The 14,478-nt window shown below is 35.3% G+C and overlaps 1 protein-coding gene across 1 annotated transcript in view; it reads left to right on the top strand.

Annotated features, from left to right (window-relative positions):
• The first annotated feature begins 6,277 nt into the window (after positions 1-6,277).
• Positions 6,278-14,478, top strand: part of LOC107091906 (collagen alpha-2(VI) chain-like) — a 21,422-nt gene continuing 13,221 nt past the window's right edge. Inside the window, exons 1-12 of the mRNA XM_015386131.1 lie at positions 6,278-6,635; positions 8,585-8,758; positions 9,647-10,254; positions 10,346-10,366; positions 12,333-12,398; positions 12,497-12,550; positions 12,668-12,712; positions 12,791-12,817; positions 12,904-12,930; positions 13,009-13,053; positions 13,558-13,611; positions 13,778-13,840. Coding sequence (XP_015241617.1) covers positions 8,590-8,758; positions 9,647-10,254; positions 10,346-10,366; positions 12,333-12,398; positions 12,497-12,550; positions 12,668-12,712; positions 12,791-12,817; positions 12,904-12,930; positions 13,009-13,053; positions 13,558-13,611; positions 13,778-13,840 — 1,179 coding nt within the window. The 5' untranslated portion in view covers positions 6,278-6,635; positions 8,585-8,589. The remainder of the gene's footprint in view (positions 6,636-8,584; positions 8,759-9,646; positions 10,255-10,345; positions 10,367-12,332; positions 12,399-12,496; positions 12,551-12,667; positions 12,713-12,790; positions 12,818-12,903; positions 12,931-13,008; positions 13,054-13,557; positions 13,612-13,777; positions 13,841-14,478) is intronic.

Raw genomic sequence — 14,478 nt, 5'->3', positions numbered from 1 at the left:
TACATCTTCAGTCTGCCACATCCTCACATCATTACATCATACACATTTGCAGATGAGAAGACATCCATGGCTCCAGCTTATCAAAATATTACACTTTGTTTTTAGATCAAGCACTTCGTTCCATTTCATTAGCAAATCTTTGCCACATACAGAATGAGTTCTGACACTAAACAGGCAGGTAATATTAGGGTGTAAAAACTCACACATCATCAATGATTATTATCCTAACAATTCCCCCTGAAAAGGTGACATTTTTAAAGTCACACAAAAACTTGTGTATCCTCATACCCATTGATGTCTGTTCATGACCAGGATATTGAAATAAAAAGAAACCTTTAAGTGCTGTTTCTTTCATCATAGAATCATGGAATAAACAATCAACAGTCCCACTGATGATGTAGCATTAATCAGGGATCAAAAGTAATCACAATCAAAACTTCACAGTCCAAATGTTGTCACTCAAGACCACAGTTTCAGCGTTTAACTACATTTAACCATTAATTTAATCTAATTAAATGAAGGCTGTTTTAGTTTCCTATGCGCACATTATTTTTAATTTACTCTTGACTTGGTAACCTAAGCCTATAACTGTGATAAGGTCAAATTCATTTACTATCACTCCCACCTGGAAGCCTCCTAAATGTGACCGCTCATCATGAATAAACCATCCATCCACATTTACCAATCATTCAGTCACAGCAGGGGACGTCACAGGACAGATCGGGCCGTTCTCCACCCGAAAATCCTACCTTATCTAAAAGGTAGACCCCAGGCAAATCCCACTCTCGGCCAATCTGAGCAAGCAAACCCTGTTTTGAATCTGACGATTATCATTACCAACTAATTAAAGAACCTTTTAAGGCAATCAGGTTCTGAGTCTTTCTACTTCAAAGCGAAAGTGGCATAAAACCTGATCTTGGTGGATCGGGAGCAAAATGTTACCATGTTCTTCAATAAAACAAATTAAAATGAATCAAACACATAAATCACAATGAGTTAAAATCAAGAATTATCCTGGTCTGAGTTAAAGGCGAATGATGAACATCACTGAGTATAGAGCTCATCAATCAGAGTCTGGTATGGTCTCCTCCACAGTCCCTCTGGTCTCCATGTGGTCTGACGGCAGTTAGATGCTGAACCCACCTGGTGTTCCTCATGGTGTGCTCACATCACAATCCAGCAGTCAGTTCGACCAGGATCCTCCAACACACAAGAGAGTCCAATTACTGTTCTTATCAGGATAAGCAGTGTCTTTAATGAGTAATTCATAATTTATTCAAAACTTCACTCCGGTCACAACTAGATATTCTTATCCACAATTACTTTAACTTTATCTCTAAAGTCTTCATTAAAATCATTGCATTTAAATGATCTGTCGTCCGAATAATTATTCAGCAGATCGTTTCAGGTGCAAATCAGTAAACATCAAACATGTCTTACCTTTCAATGCCTGGCAGCTGAAAGTTATCTGTAACAGAATGTACACAACCTACACATCCTATGGATGTTTCAGCTCATTATTTTGTTCATATAACCACAAATCACAGCAACTAGAATGAATTAGTCTCATTTAAAAACCTGTTAAGAAAACTATAGATATTTAGAAAGCATTTAACCCTGTTTTATACATTTAAACATTCAAATCATAGATAATCAAAAGAAAAATATTGAATATTTTAATCTAAAACCTACAGCTCATCACAGCATACTAAGTTTAGTTTCTTCTAAAGTTATGACAGCATTTTTAGTTTACTCTTATCCGCTCCCCGTTAAAATTGATAGAAGTACTTCAATCTCTAAGAATAACCAGCCTGGCACTGATTCCCCCCAGAAAATTCCCTCGTCAGACGTAGTAACTTTGAATGTCAGTGTATGAAAGAACATAATTCCCATGTGGACCCTTGCGAGTCCTACGTGTCTGAAACCATGTTTTTTTCATTGTATGTGAATGTATTTGTGTGTGTGTGAATCTATGTGAGGGGGTCTATATGTGAGAAACGGGTAAGGACCCATCCTACGACTGCTCTTGGAAGACAATGTGTCTCTTGATTGATCCTCTCAAACATGCAAAATAGTTCAGAGTCCATCAGGTTACCCACTGTTACCACAGCAACTTTGAACCATAAGTCTTGGGGCCCAGGTGTCCCCACACCCCCTGAAGGATAAATCTTTACCTGTGTCATCAGCATCATAACACAGAGACAGAAAGAATCAAAGCGTTGAAGAAGGGGATCCCCCTTCAAGTGGAATGTCATATTTAATGTTCATCCGTTCAGAGCACCGGATTGTACTCTGACTTGTTTCTGTGTTCCTAAAACTCGGTAATTCGACTCCATCTCCTCTATGCAAATTGTCCAGCTATAGTACATTAAAAGTATCTCCATAAAAAGGTGCCCCGACGTAGAATAGTAAAGGAAAAAAAAAAAGCTGTACTAACACCCCCAGAACCAGTCTATAGTCTCCATATCTGGACCCCTGACCAGATCCAAAAATGTGCAGGAAACATGTTCCCATATGTGTTTTATCGAATAAGCTGTCGTATTAAGTTTGCAGTTCCATCTAACTTATTAATTACAGCTACAGGTGAAGTAAATTCAGGTGTTCTCACTGCTTCATGCATAAAATGTGCAGTTACCCATCCACATCATTAAAAATAAAGCTTCTGTAATGCCAATTGTAAATCAGCTTGCAGTTAAAAATTGTGAAGTTTTAGATCCTGGGCATGATATTAACCTAACACCATCAAGAAAAGGTATACTGGATGCATCCTTTCCTGTTTCAATATTTAGGGATATATGTACTATACATCACTCTATGATTATAGATAAAAGAGACAATTTAAGTACTATATATTTGTTTTCTGCTCTATTTGATAGCTTAAATTTATGTATTCTTACTTTAATTTATATAAAAATAGAATTAAACTATGACTGTGAAGAACTTGTATCTATAGCTCACTTAAAGTGAGTTTGATTTCAGGATGGAAACTTTTTTCTATGTTTTCATCTTTTCATACGACCTACATGTTTTACAGAGTAGGTTAAAAATTTTCAAATTACTGGCAAGTTAAAAACGTTTCGGTTTTCATGGATTAAAAGGACCAAAATGATTTGGTTATTTGCAGATACGACCACTGTAAACATTTCATTGCATTGATCCATTTCCACCACAGATCTGTGAAAGGCTCCAGGTTTTAGTGTTTTATGATTTGTGTATCCCAAAGCAGGAATAATCCCTGGGTTTATTTAAACAGTTTCACCTCATAACTGCCCATAAAAGACCAGTGCATCCAATGACGACTGATACATTTTTAAACAATTATGGGACATAAGTGCCCATCCGATTTGAGGTCAAACTTCCTCCATTTATTTCTAATCTGAACTCCCCTCAGTGCAGTGAGCCGTTCAGCTCATTTTCTTTAATCGCCCTTAATGATCTATCGTTAGTCATAGCTAGAATGAAGCACACAAGTCCCCACTACGTTTGATTCTTCTGCAATCAATGGTACCAATTTTATCTATTAGTGTGAATGCTTCCTAAATTGAAGGTTGTGACCCATTTTACTTAAACTTTAGCAGGATCATTCCTGCACATAAAAAAAAAACTACTTTTGGATGCTAGATTAGTTCCATCCTGTTCTAAAACTGCCCATTATTTGCAAAAGTAAGAAAAAATGAGAATCTTGATGCCCTACAAGACATCAGCAAGTGCAAAAGGAGAGAATATATTTCTAATAAGAAGGATAAACTAACACGGAGGGAAGGAGGGTAACACTGAAGGAATGTAAACATGGGACAGACCATGAGAGAATAGAAAACACAGATACTTCATCAGGACAGCAGTTAGGTCTACAAAGACAGCCCTACTAGAGATTTCTAATTATTTTTTGACAGACATTGGTAGCATTATTATTGTAGGCTTGTGCTACTTGACCAAATTGCAGCGTTTGATAGATTGAGGATTTTAAACATCTGTTATGTTGCATTTATCTTCAACTATATCCAGCCTCCCTGCCCTTGTTGAAGAGAGGCATTCCTACTTTCCAGCCATATGGGAGTCAGTATGTAAACCTAGAATCCAAACTAACATTTTTGTCTAATCAGAAATGAATCAGAACAAACTCCTTCTCACATGCCATATATGGCTTATGATAAACAGCAAAGAGGATTTTTTTCTGCTTTCAGATTAGGATTCTGTTAAATATATCTAACCTGATGTAAAATGTGTTCATTTTCATACACTGATTTTAGACAGGAATCTGCAGTCCAACGAAACAATGACTAAAATTAAGAATGAAAATCTTCACAGCTAATCTTAAAAAAATAAAAATAAAAAATAAAATGCCTCCCATATTGGTCAGCTGGCTGCCCATTCAGCAGCTGCTCATGCAGGTTCGCTTCCATCACAAGCAGTTTATAATCTTGCTTATATCATCCAAGGTTATCCCTATTCCTACTTGGAGAAATTTGGAAAGAATTAAGCAAAAAAGAAAATAAAAAAATCAATGAGGCTTAGAGCCACTGATCCGCTATCAAGGACATGCCTTTGTTCCCTTCCTTTAAGCTTCCTCCCCTTTGATTTATTCCACTACAATCAGCATATCTGGCCATAGCTTTGATTATTCTGCTGATGGAAAAAGAAGACCTTACACAAAAGGCCAAACATAATCTACAAATTAAAGTACTGATAAACTCCAATGGGACTAATTTTCCTTATAGAGATAAGTTTAACCTAAATAAAGTAAATAGCTGGATAATAAGAATATTTTTGTAGAGAGTGTGTGTTATTTGTTTTTTATGTTGTGACTCTGATTTCCTTATCATTTGCTCTGCAACTGAATAGGGTTTATAACCTTAAAGGTAGGGATCCAACTTCAGAAAACCCACTGCATACTTACCCACTTCAGAGTCTGAGTGCCTCCTATAACTTCGCTCACAAGTGCACATCTATAATTGCTTTAAAATGCTGTGGTTAAATGAAGTGTAGAGTTTCAATCAGCAGGACAACTGACTGTGGTAGTTTCTGCAGAGAGAGGACGTGTCCCTGCCCTTGATTCATTAAATTATGAATAAAATCATAGGGGCATGAAAATACATGCAGGTCATCTGTATTAATCTCTCCACAGGGTATGACTGCGAACAAAAAAGATGTCCTTCAAGAGACAATGAAAAATTGATGTCATATCTTATAGTAGGGAGAGAAAGGCTGCAGCAGCTAAAGTCGTTTCCTACGATATTACAACAGAAATATCAGAGGAGGACAAAATTTTAATAATTTATTAGCTAACTTTCATGCTAAGAAAAACTAACATGTTTTATCTCTTAAATGTTAAATCATGAAAGTTTGTAAAAAATTAACACACATTTCCTGAGCCTTAATATTAGTGTGAGAGGGGATTTATATGATGAGATTTTTATGCCTAACATGAGATATATAGAGAAAATAAAAGTGAAGTAATGTTAGACAATAAAGATAGATCATAAGTACATAAATAATACGTTTCTTAAAAAAAGTGCAGTTGTTCTTGAATTGAGCAGGCATTTGAGACACTTTACCAATGTCTTATTTTAAGTGCATATAATCTAATTATTTTATTTTAAGAGTAGAAACACTAATTTCACGGGCAAATCATCTTATTTACCTTCTGTAATTAAGGGTAAATGCACCTAATTTAAGAAATGTTGATGGATTTCTAGATGGATTTTGCAGCATAAACAAGAGGAAAATTCTCAAAACAGCCATTTTATTCAAAACCAAATTTAAGACAATTTTGAATAAAATGTGTGTGTTTTTTTTTACATGGATCAATTGAACTCTTGTGATTAAGTAGTGATATTCGAAATAGGGTGATGAAATAACAACTTGAACAAAACACAATGTTAGACATGATCATATGAGAAAAAAGGCATTAAATGCCTGGTTTGTGTAAGTCTACACGATCCAAAACATTTTGAAAAGAAGTCAGCGTATCCTGGTTTTTAAAGAGTTAACTTGAATGAAACGAAACATCAAATCATTCAATTTTTTTAACAGGGAAATCTTATTTATTATCTAAAATTATTTTCAAAGTGATTGCACTTTTTTTTTTTTGCATTCCTGCAGATAAACTAATAAAATAAATAGTTTCCTAATCTGTAAATTATTCATTTACTTTAAAAGCAGCACTGCCTGAATTCCAGCCTGACATCTCCCAGGCTGTGTAATCCAGATGTATAAACAGGGAGTGACTGTAAGCTGTTCTTTCCATGTAAGGCTACACAGCAGTGGGAGTTGATGTGTTTGTAAAAACGATGGTCTTTCAAGAACATCAGTCTGCGATCCGACGTGTGTTGTGTCAGATTGGGTAGATAAATGGCTTCTTGAAGCATGCCATATTTAACCAAATCTATTTCAACTCTGCAGAATTTTGTGCCTTTGCGTTGCAGCTTGTGCTGCTGTTACCGTCCAGCAATAAGCTTTCATCTAAATATCTCTCTCCAGCGAAGTTCTACCCAACCAGAGGCTGACCCCGAATTAATCTGCTGATATGGGAACTTTCCGATTGAGATAATTATGTGGAATTTGTAGCCTGTGGAGATTGCTTGAATTTCCTGACACTGTCCTGGAGTTTACATTCTCTGTGTGCAATCGCCAAGGTAAGAAGCCTGTGCTTTGTTTTGTTTTGCTTTATTTTTTTGTACTTTTCTTTAGTTTTGAGCAAACTACAGTGTTAAAAGGACAGTATTACAGATGTTCTTAGAGAGCAGCTTGATGTTATCCTAATCAACTGTAAGAGATTATCACACAAATTCTCAACTCACAAAATTCTGCTTCAAAGTTCAAAGGTCCCACATTTTAGTCAGGGACCATAGTGTTAGAGAGGCCTCTGGTATATATAATTAAACTCTTTTAATGATTAACTATTTTGTCTTTAATGTTGGTTTATTTGAAAGCCTTTATTCAAAGGTACCAACTAAAGACTGTCCTTGTGGTAAGGCAGAGAAGAAATCTGAAACTATTATAGAATTAACCCAGCAGAAAGTTAAAGAAATCTGGTAAAAGTGGAGAAAACCTTATCTGGTTACTTATTTTTAGCCAAATTAGTTAGATTACATAGTTTTTGTTTGTGCATGTTGGCAGTGGTGGCGCTGTTATGAGTTTTATGGCTCAGGATGCGGGGCACCATTTCTTGGGGGGCAACAAAAACACATGGAGGGGGTAGAGAGGGGATTGATTTTGCTTTGCAGAAACATCAAGCTCATTGAAATTGTTTGAGTAAAAAGCTGCTGTGTTGTTCATCAATTGTTTATCATTTTTCTATAATGTGCACTGCAAAAACGATCTAGAAACAAGTAAAAAAAAAAAATCTTAAATTAAGTGTAATAACCCCTAATTGGAGTAGTTAAATAAGATAGTTTGCCAATGGAACAATATTTTTACTCTTAAAATAGCATAATTAGATAATATGCAATTGAAATAACACAATGCAATAGTTTTATTCTTATATTAAAAGCAAATTGTCTTTTTTCATTGGTAAAATGTCTCACTTACCTCCTCAATACAACAAAAAATGCACTTATTAGAAAAATGACTTATTTAGATAGATTTTTTATTTTTATTTTTTTTTTGGGGGGGGAGTATTTTCTTGTGTGTTCCTTATTCTATAATTGTCATCATTTGTGTGTTTGTTTTTTAAAATAAAGTCCTCAATGATATATTCATTCAGTTCTTCCACTTTTAGTTAGATGAAATGTCACTAAATATAAATAAAAGGATGTTTTTACAGTTTTTGTATTTGCAGTATTTCTGCACTTTTTCCGTTCAAGAAAAAGCTTTTTTATACATGCATAAATGTTAATATTCTATACACCAGATTATAGTTAGTTATTTTGTTAAAGTGGCTTAAGTCTGTAATGTGGGGAATCTTGTTTTTAAATCCAGTTACCTCAGGAATGAAAACTTCCTTATAACTTCCTGAGGAAAACTACCTGAAAATGTAAGCAACCAAAAGGAGAAAAACAAATATGGTGAGAACAAGATGATTGTATCCTCTTAAGCATTCATTAACTCTTAACTAAATAAGAATAAATGAGAGATTAAACAGGAAGGACCTTTACATGTGTCATTGCTTTTAAAACTTTTAGTTTGATCATCTTGCTTTATAACGTTTCCTAAGACAGAAAAATGAAACAGCCTTCCAACTATCAAACTGTGCTTTTTGTTTGTTGTTTGTTGATTTTGGCTCACATTGCAGTGCTTCATTCCAGACAAAACACTTCCTCTCAGTTTTTATGAAGTCTTAGCAGGCTATTAGGTTTGTTTTTGTTGTTTTGTTCTGGGGTTTTTTGTGGGGGTGGACCCCTTTTTTTTAAACAGAATGCCATATTGTTTAGGAATTTTCGTCCTTGATTTTGGTTTAATGGAACAGATAAATGTAGATATAAATAAAGGGAGACACTTTATTCACATTGTTTGAAACTGCAATAAACATTTGGGACTCTGGTGATTCACTTTCTGCGGAGCATCAGTTCTCTGACAGAGACTTCCTGTATTAAAGCAGAGCGATGGAGCAGAACACTGACACATAACTACTGCTGTGTTTCAGGAAAAATGACTGGAATTCATCCACTCGCCCCACTGATTATATGGGTTATCATTATAACCACTTTCAAAGCTGCAGCGCCTCAAGTCTTAAATCCTCGAGGACCCAGACCCATACCCGGGCATGGTGACGACCCAGACCCAACTCTACCACCACCAAGACCACAAGGTTGTGAGAGTGAGTTATTTTTATTACAATTTAGATCAGGAAATCTACTTTTGTGGAGTTGCCTTAAAGATTTAGAGGTTGTTTTGATTCATATTTAATCTACCATTGTTATATTCAGTGCTGGAAATATCTAGTGGACGAAAAGGTAGAGGGGTTAAAAGTGCAATAAAGTTTGAGCATGACTGAAGAATAAATAGAAATAGTAAAGAGGGTTGAAGGAGGTGTTCGTCTTCTTCTAAAATAGAGTGCAAAACAATTTAATTGTGCTCCAGGAATGTCAAATTACTGTAATTTAGCCAAACAAAGGCTCTAGAATTATTTGCATGTGAAAGACTTCATTTCCACTATAATTTATTAGATAATTCAAATTAATACAGAAGAGCAGCATTTAGTGCTTTTTCAATTTGAACTTCAGCTTATTTCAGACAAAGAGAAACCATTAACTCAGAAACACAATGCTTGTTTTGTACAAAATAATGTTCCCAGACCTAGAATGAAAAATGTACCTTTTCAAACTATTGCATGTGTAATATTTTCCTCTATTTCTATGCAAAAATCCTAATAGAACATTGCGAAATCCGTACCGGAAGTTTCCAACAAGGGCTGGAGGAGAATGGAAAAATACTGAAAGGAAATTTTGGAATTTCATTGTTCTGGTTAGTTATTAAAAAAGAAAATATACTACAGCAGTAAAGTTGTATCTTCTGATTCCATCCATACGTCCTTTATATGACATATAAAACGTATGTTCAAAGGGTTAAAAATTCTGTATGTGTTGATTCCCCAAAAATGTGGAAATTTCAAATGAAAAAAAAGCCTTCTGTTACCCTTTGATTCTTATTCTCTTATGTAACTGCTGCAACATATTCACACTTTTGATGTCCTCCTGTCTCACAGCAACCATCTACTGTCCAGTCAAGTTGTTTTTCACCATTGACACATCCGAGACCATCGCCTTGCAGGAGCCTCCGCCTGGCAGTCTAGTGGAAAGCATCAAGGAATTCATGAAGATGTTTGCCCAGAAACTTGAAGACGAGGCATATAGGGGCCACATCCAGATCACTTGGGCTTTTGGGGGCTTGCATTTCTCTCAGAAGCATGTGGTCTTCAGTCAGTTTACAAACAGAGTGAGCTTCATCAAGAGTCTCAATCAAATAAAATACCTGGGCAAAGGCACCTACATCGACTGCGCCCTCAGGAATATGACCCAACAGATGACACACCATTACTCAGAGATAAAGCCTGTCCTCTTCTCAGTGGTCGTCACAGACGGTCATGTGACGGGTAGTCCATGCTCAGGTATCAAGATGGCAGCAGAAAAGGCGCGGGATCAAGGGATCCACATTTTTTCAGTGGCAGCATCCAGCAACATCGATGAACTAGGGATGAAAGAGATAGCCAGCTCACCCGTAGAGTTATACCGGGACAACTACATAGTCATGGAGATTGTTGATGGAAGACCAAGGATGAGCGAGGAGACCATCGATCGTATCATCAAAGTCATGGTGACTTGAGATTGCATTCCCTAAGAGAGCTTTCAAAAGTTTGTATAGGTAAATTCATCTTCACTCACCGACTGTTGCTTTTGTTTTGCAGAAATATCAAGCCTATCTACAGGTAAGACAGACTTCCTTCATCTTTTCCAAGATTTTCCATCTCTTCCTGTAAGCAGTCAGTCCTTTGTCTGTTATTCCTAACAGGTCAGAAACATGTTTACCCTTTAATTAATGATTAATAGTTATTGTTGATGCTCTCATAAAAATCCAGTTAATTGAATGTAGGCTAGGACAAAAAAATTGTATGCAACTTTTACGTTAGCTGTCATTCTTATTTAGTTTTGACTTTTTGTTGTTTTTTGGTATCTATTAGTTTATTTTATTAGTTTTTTAATGCTTTGTGTCAATTTAGTTGTTATTCGTTTCAGTAATAGTTTTATTTTTTTTATGTAATATGACTTACATACCAGGGGAAAAAAACAAAATAGATAAACCAATAATAATAACAATTGAAATAAAATCCCTGATAAAGACAGATTACTGCAGCAACACAAATGACATGACAGCCATATCTGCAACCTGCTTGTGTAATGCAACCGGAAACTAGACCTTATATGAATGCATTATGATAAATACACAAATGAAGACATTCTCTCCAAAAATTCACATAGTTTTCAATAGTTTTGCAAACTCTTATTACAGTTTCAGTTAGTTTTTATGTTTTGGGTAGCCTTAAAGATAAGGTGGAGGATTTCTGGGAATTTTTGAAAAGACCTCACCATCTCAACTAAGAAGAAAAAAATGCACATGCAAAACCCTTTACCCGCTCTTGAGAGCTTACTCTCCAAAAAAAAGATTTGCAACTTTTGCACCATGTCAGACTCACCACCGTAAGTAAAAATCGGGTTGCGCACGTACAACGGTCTTACGTAAAGATATCATCAGAATGACTGACAATTAGGAGGACCACTTATTTTGATGATCCACCTCGATGATACCTTTAATTTGTATTTCAGTTAGGTTTTTAAATTCTAGTTTTCATCATTTTGTTGTTTTAGTTATTAGCTATTACCTGGTTGGGTTTAAAATTGGCCAAAGTGGAGAGAGGAAATGGAACTCAATGTGACCATACTCATGAAAAAGAAGTCAGAGGTGTTGCTTTGTAGAGCAGAAATAGTGGTATAGAGCTATCCAGTGCTTATACATTAACGACTTTTAAAGTATGAGATACCTCATGTCATACTGTCATTTACTTTTTGTTCAGGTATATTCTTATTGGCTATTTATGTCTGTAGTGCTGTTAATATTCAGTGTTCATTTGTAAGCCTAATGCCAGAAGCAAGCATCATGTAACATTGATTTGCTAAACTGAAGCTCATAAGCTGCCTCCTGTTTCTCCCACCTTGCCTGCTGGTTAATGGGCTGTCTTATTGGAGCATGCAACAGTTTGTAGTAGCCTATCCACATAAAACATATCTGGTTAATTTCAACTTATCTTAAACAAGTTTTCCTTGCAGAATAATCTATCAAGCAATAAGAATCAGTCCACATTGTTTATCAAAATATCCTTCAAAAGAAATGAAGGAAGTAATTAGAACAAATGCTCTACCCTTGAGTTGTTTGGTGTTTTCTTTTCTGTTTTTTTCTGACTACCATTGCAGTGAATAAGTGACCAATCTGAAGATGTTATGATGTTATGAGTCTATAGAGGAAAATAACATAAAAAAAACACCAAATGGAGGACCTGTTTGTAGATGCGTTTTTCATATTTTCTAAAAAATGAGGAAACCTAATTTCTAATGACAAATGAAAAAGTAAATTCAAGCAGAAAATATTTTCAAAATTACTTTTATAAACTTTGAACACATTAACCTGGGTGATTTACTTATTTTTTTCTAGTATAATCAAAAATAGAGATATCAGGCAACTTAATCTATGCGACAAAACACATCTATAGACACCTGACAACCTGAAAGAATCAACTTGAACAGTTTTATATTTTGTTCAGAGCATTTTTTTTTTTTTTTTTTTACTTGGGAAACTGCCTATGTGTTATTTAATTTAGACATTTTTTCTTCAAATTGCAGTGTTATAAACCTACATGTCGTGCTGTTCCTGGGAGCCCAGGACCAAAAGGGCCCTCAGGTCCAAAAGTGAGTCCCCGAAGATTAATTACTATTGTTAGTTTTTATATTGTTTTCCTTTCTTTTTATTTTACCAAAATGTTTTGTTATTTATGTTGATTTTCTAGGGTGCTAAAGGTGAAAGAGGCAAAGCTGGACCAAAAGGTCAGATAGGCAATCAGGTATGGCTAAGAGTGTTTCTCCTTAGAAAAAGAAAAGAAAAAACAAAAGACAAATGGGAATTTCCGATTTCTAATGCTGTAGTGACAACCTTACTGAATTAAATGTTTTGATTTCAGGGTGATCCTGGGATTGAAGGTTCAATTGGACGACCAGGTCCAAAGGTTTGCTGAGCCTAACCTCATATTTTCCTGTACTTAAGAGTTGTTTCATCATTCTAAAAAAAAAAATTTCGCCTTTAGGGAGAAATTGGATTTAAAGGTGAAAAGGTGAGATTTTCTGAGCCCTTCCTATTATATCTCAGAGTGAAAAGGATGATTCCAGCAATAATAGGTTTTATTTTCCATTTAAACAGGGTGAAGTTGGATCAATTGGAGCAAAGGTATAGTGAAATTTAATGGCTACAGCATATATTTCTGGATTTTATAGGTTAATAATCTCTTAATTTTTCATTATGCAGGGAATAGCTGGTTCTCCTGGAAGGAATGGAACAGATGGACAAAAGGTGATACCTGGAAGTTTGACACGTGACTTCAGGCCATGGAATATTGTTTGCCCTTACAGATTTATTCGTGTTTGTGTTGTTGTTGTTTTTTATGTTTTAGATCATCAAACAATTTTAAGATATCTTGAGAAACCACTTTTAAATTGGTTAAATTGCATTGTTTCCTATAGGTAAAAAATATAGTTTTTTTTTTCCCTGGGACCCATGACTGGAGTTAAACATGCGTTATGACAAGCAAGAGTTGTTTTTTCATCACTGCTTAGGAACTTTTTTCTCAATTTTAGTTTGGGGTATTGTTTAAATTCAGAAGGGCTTTCAAGCTTCCACCTTCCATTTAAGATTATGCTGCCTCTATAGTAAATTAGACAAAGTTCATACAGTACAAAAGCCTTAATTGTTTATTGTGCTTTTCTTGGTATTTTGGAGGTGGTGTGCTTTGGAAAAAAACTTTTTCACAGCATGATATAATGATGACTTTTTCACTAACCTTTATGGGAATTTCAGGGTAAAATTGGCCGTATTGGAGCTCCTGGCTGCAAAGGGGATCCGGGTGAGAAGGTGAGGATGGTGCTTTTTAACTGAAATCTTAGTCTTATCAGAGCCACTGTAAGACAGAACAGAACCGGTTTAATATGGGACACTTAGATAAAACAAATAATGACTCATTTGATTGTTTATTGCAGCAGATGTCGTCTCACTGATTTTTTTTTAACCTGTTTTTAAGGGACTGGATGGATACCCAGGAGATGCTGGTGACTCTGGAGCATCTGGAGAAAAAGGAGAAAAGGTGTGAAAAAGTATATTTTTTTACATAGTTTTTATGTGTAAGAAAGAGGGAAACCAAAAACAATGGTGAGAAAAACGCATTTAACATTAAATATAGCTCCAGGGTCATAGTTGATAATAGGAGAAAATTTGAAAATACGACATTCACATCTGCACAATCTGCAGAAAAGTCTATTTAAGCAGGATAATGTATCAGAATAAACAACTTGAAATGTTAAATATTTCTTGTAAACCTTCATAAATTTTCCTTTTTAACACAACCTGACTTCATATCTCCAACTCATTCAGTGTTTCATTTCTTCTCTGTGGGGGATCTGTGTCCCTGTTGTTCTCAGCCATCTCCAAGCAGTGTAGCTGAGAAAAAAGCATTATGTATGAAGATGATCTTTGTCAGGCAGAAAAATCTTCCATAATGATGCAGCTACGCAGGTTTTAGTTAATCAAACTACTGACACAGCAAAAACATTTCCTTCTTTTGTCCCCCATTCTCTCAATATTTGTCGATCTACTTGTTAATTCTAGCTACCATGGTCACATATCTAACACAGTTAAAGGTTTTGAGAATTATTTACATTAAAACTAAGACAAGCATAATCTCAAACACTGGTGTCAAAAGTTTTCCCATTTGTTTCATAAAAA

The sequence above is a fragment of the Cyprinodon variegatus genome, unplaced genomic scaffold (genome assembly GCF_000732505.1).
Source record: "Cyprinodon variegatus isolate N-32 unplaced genomic scaffold, C_variegatus-1.0 Scaffold356, whole genome shotgun sequence".
NCBI lineage: Eukaryota > Metazoa > Chordata > Actinopteri > Cyprinodontiformes > Cyprinodontidae > Cyprinodon > Cyprinodon variegatus.
The sequence above is the reverse complement of the archived record's forward strand: the minus strand, read 5'-3'. Positions and strand labels throughout refer to the sequence as shown.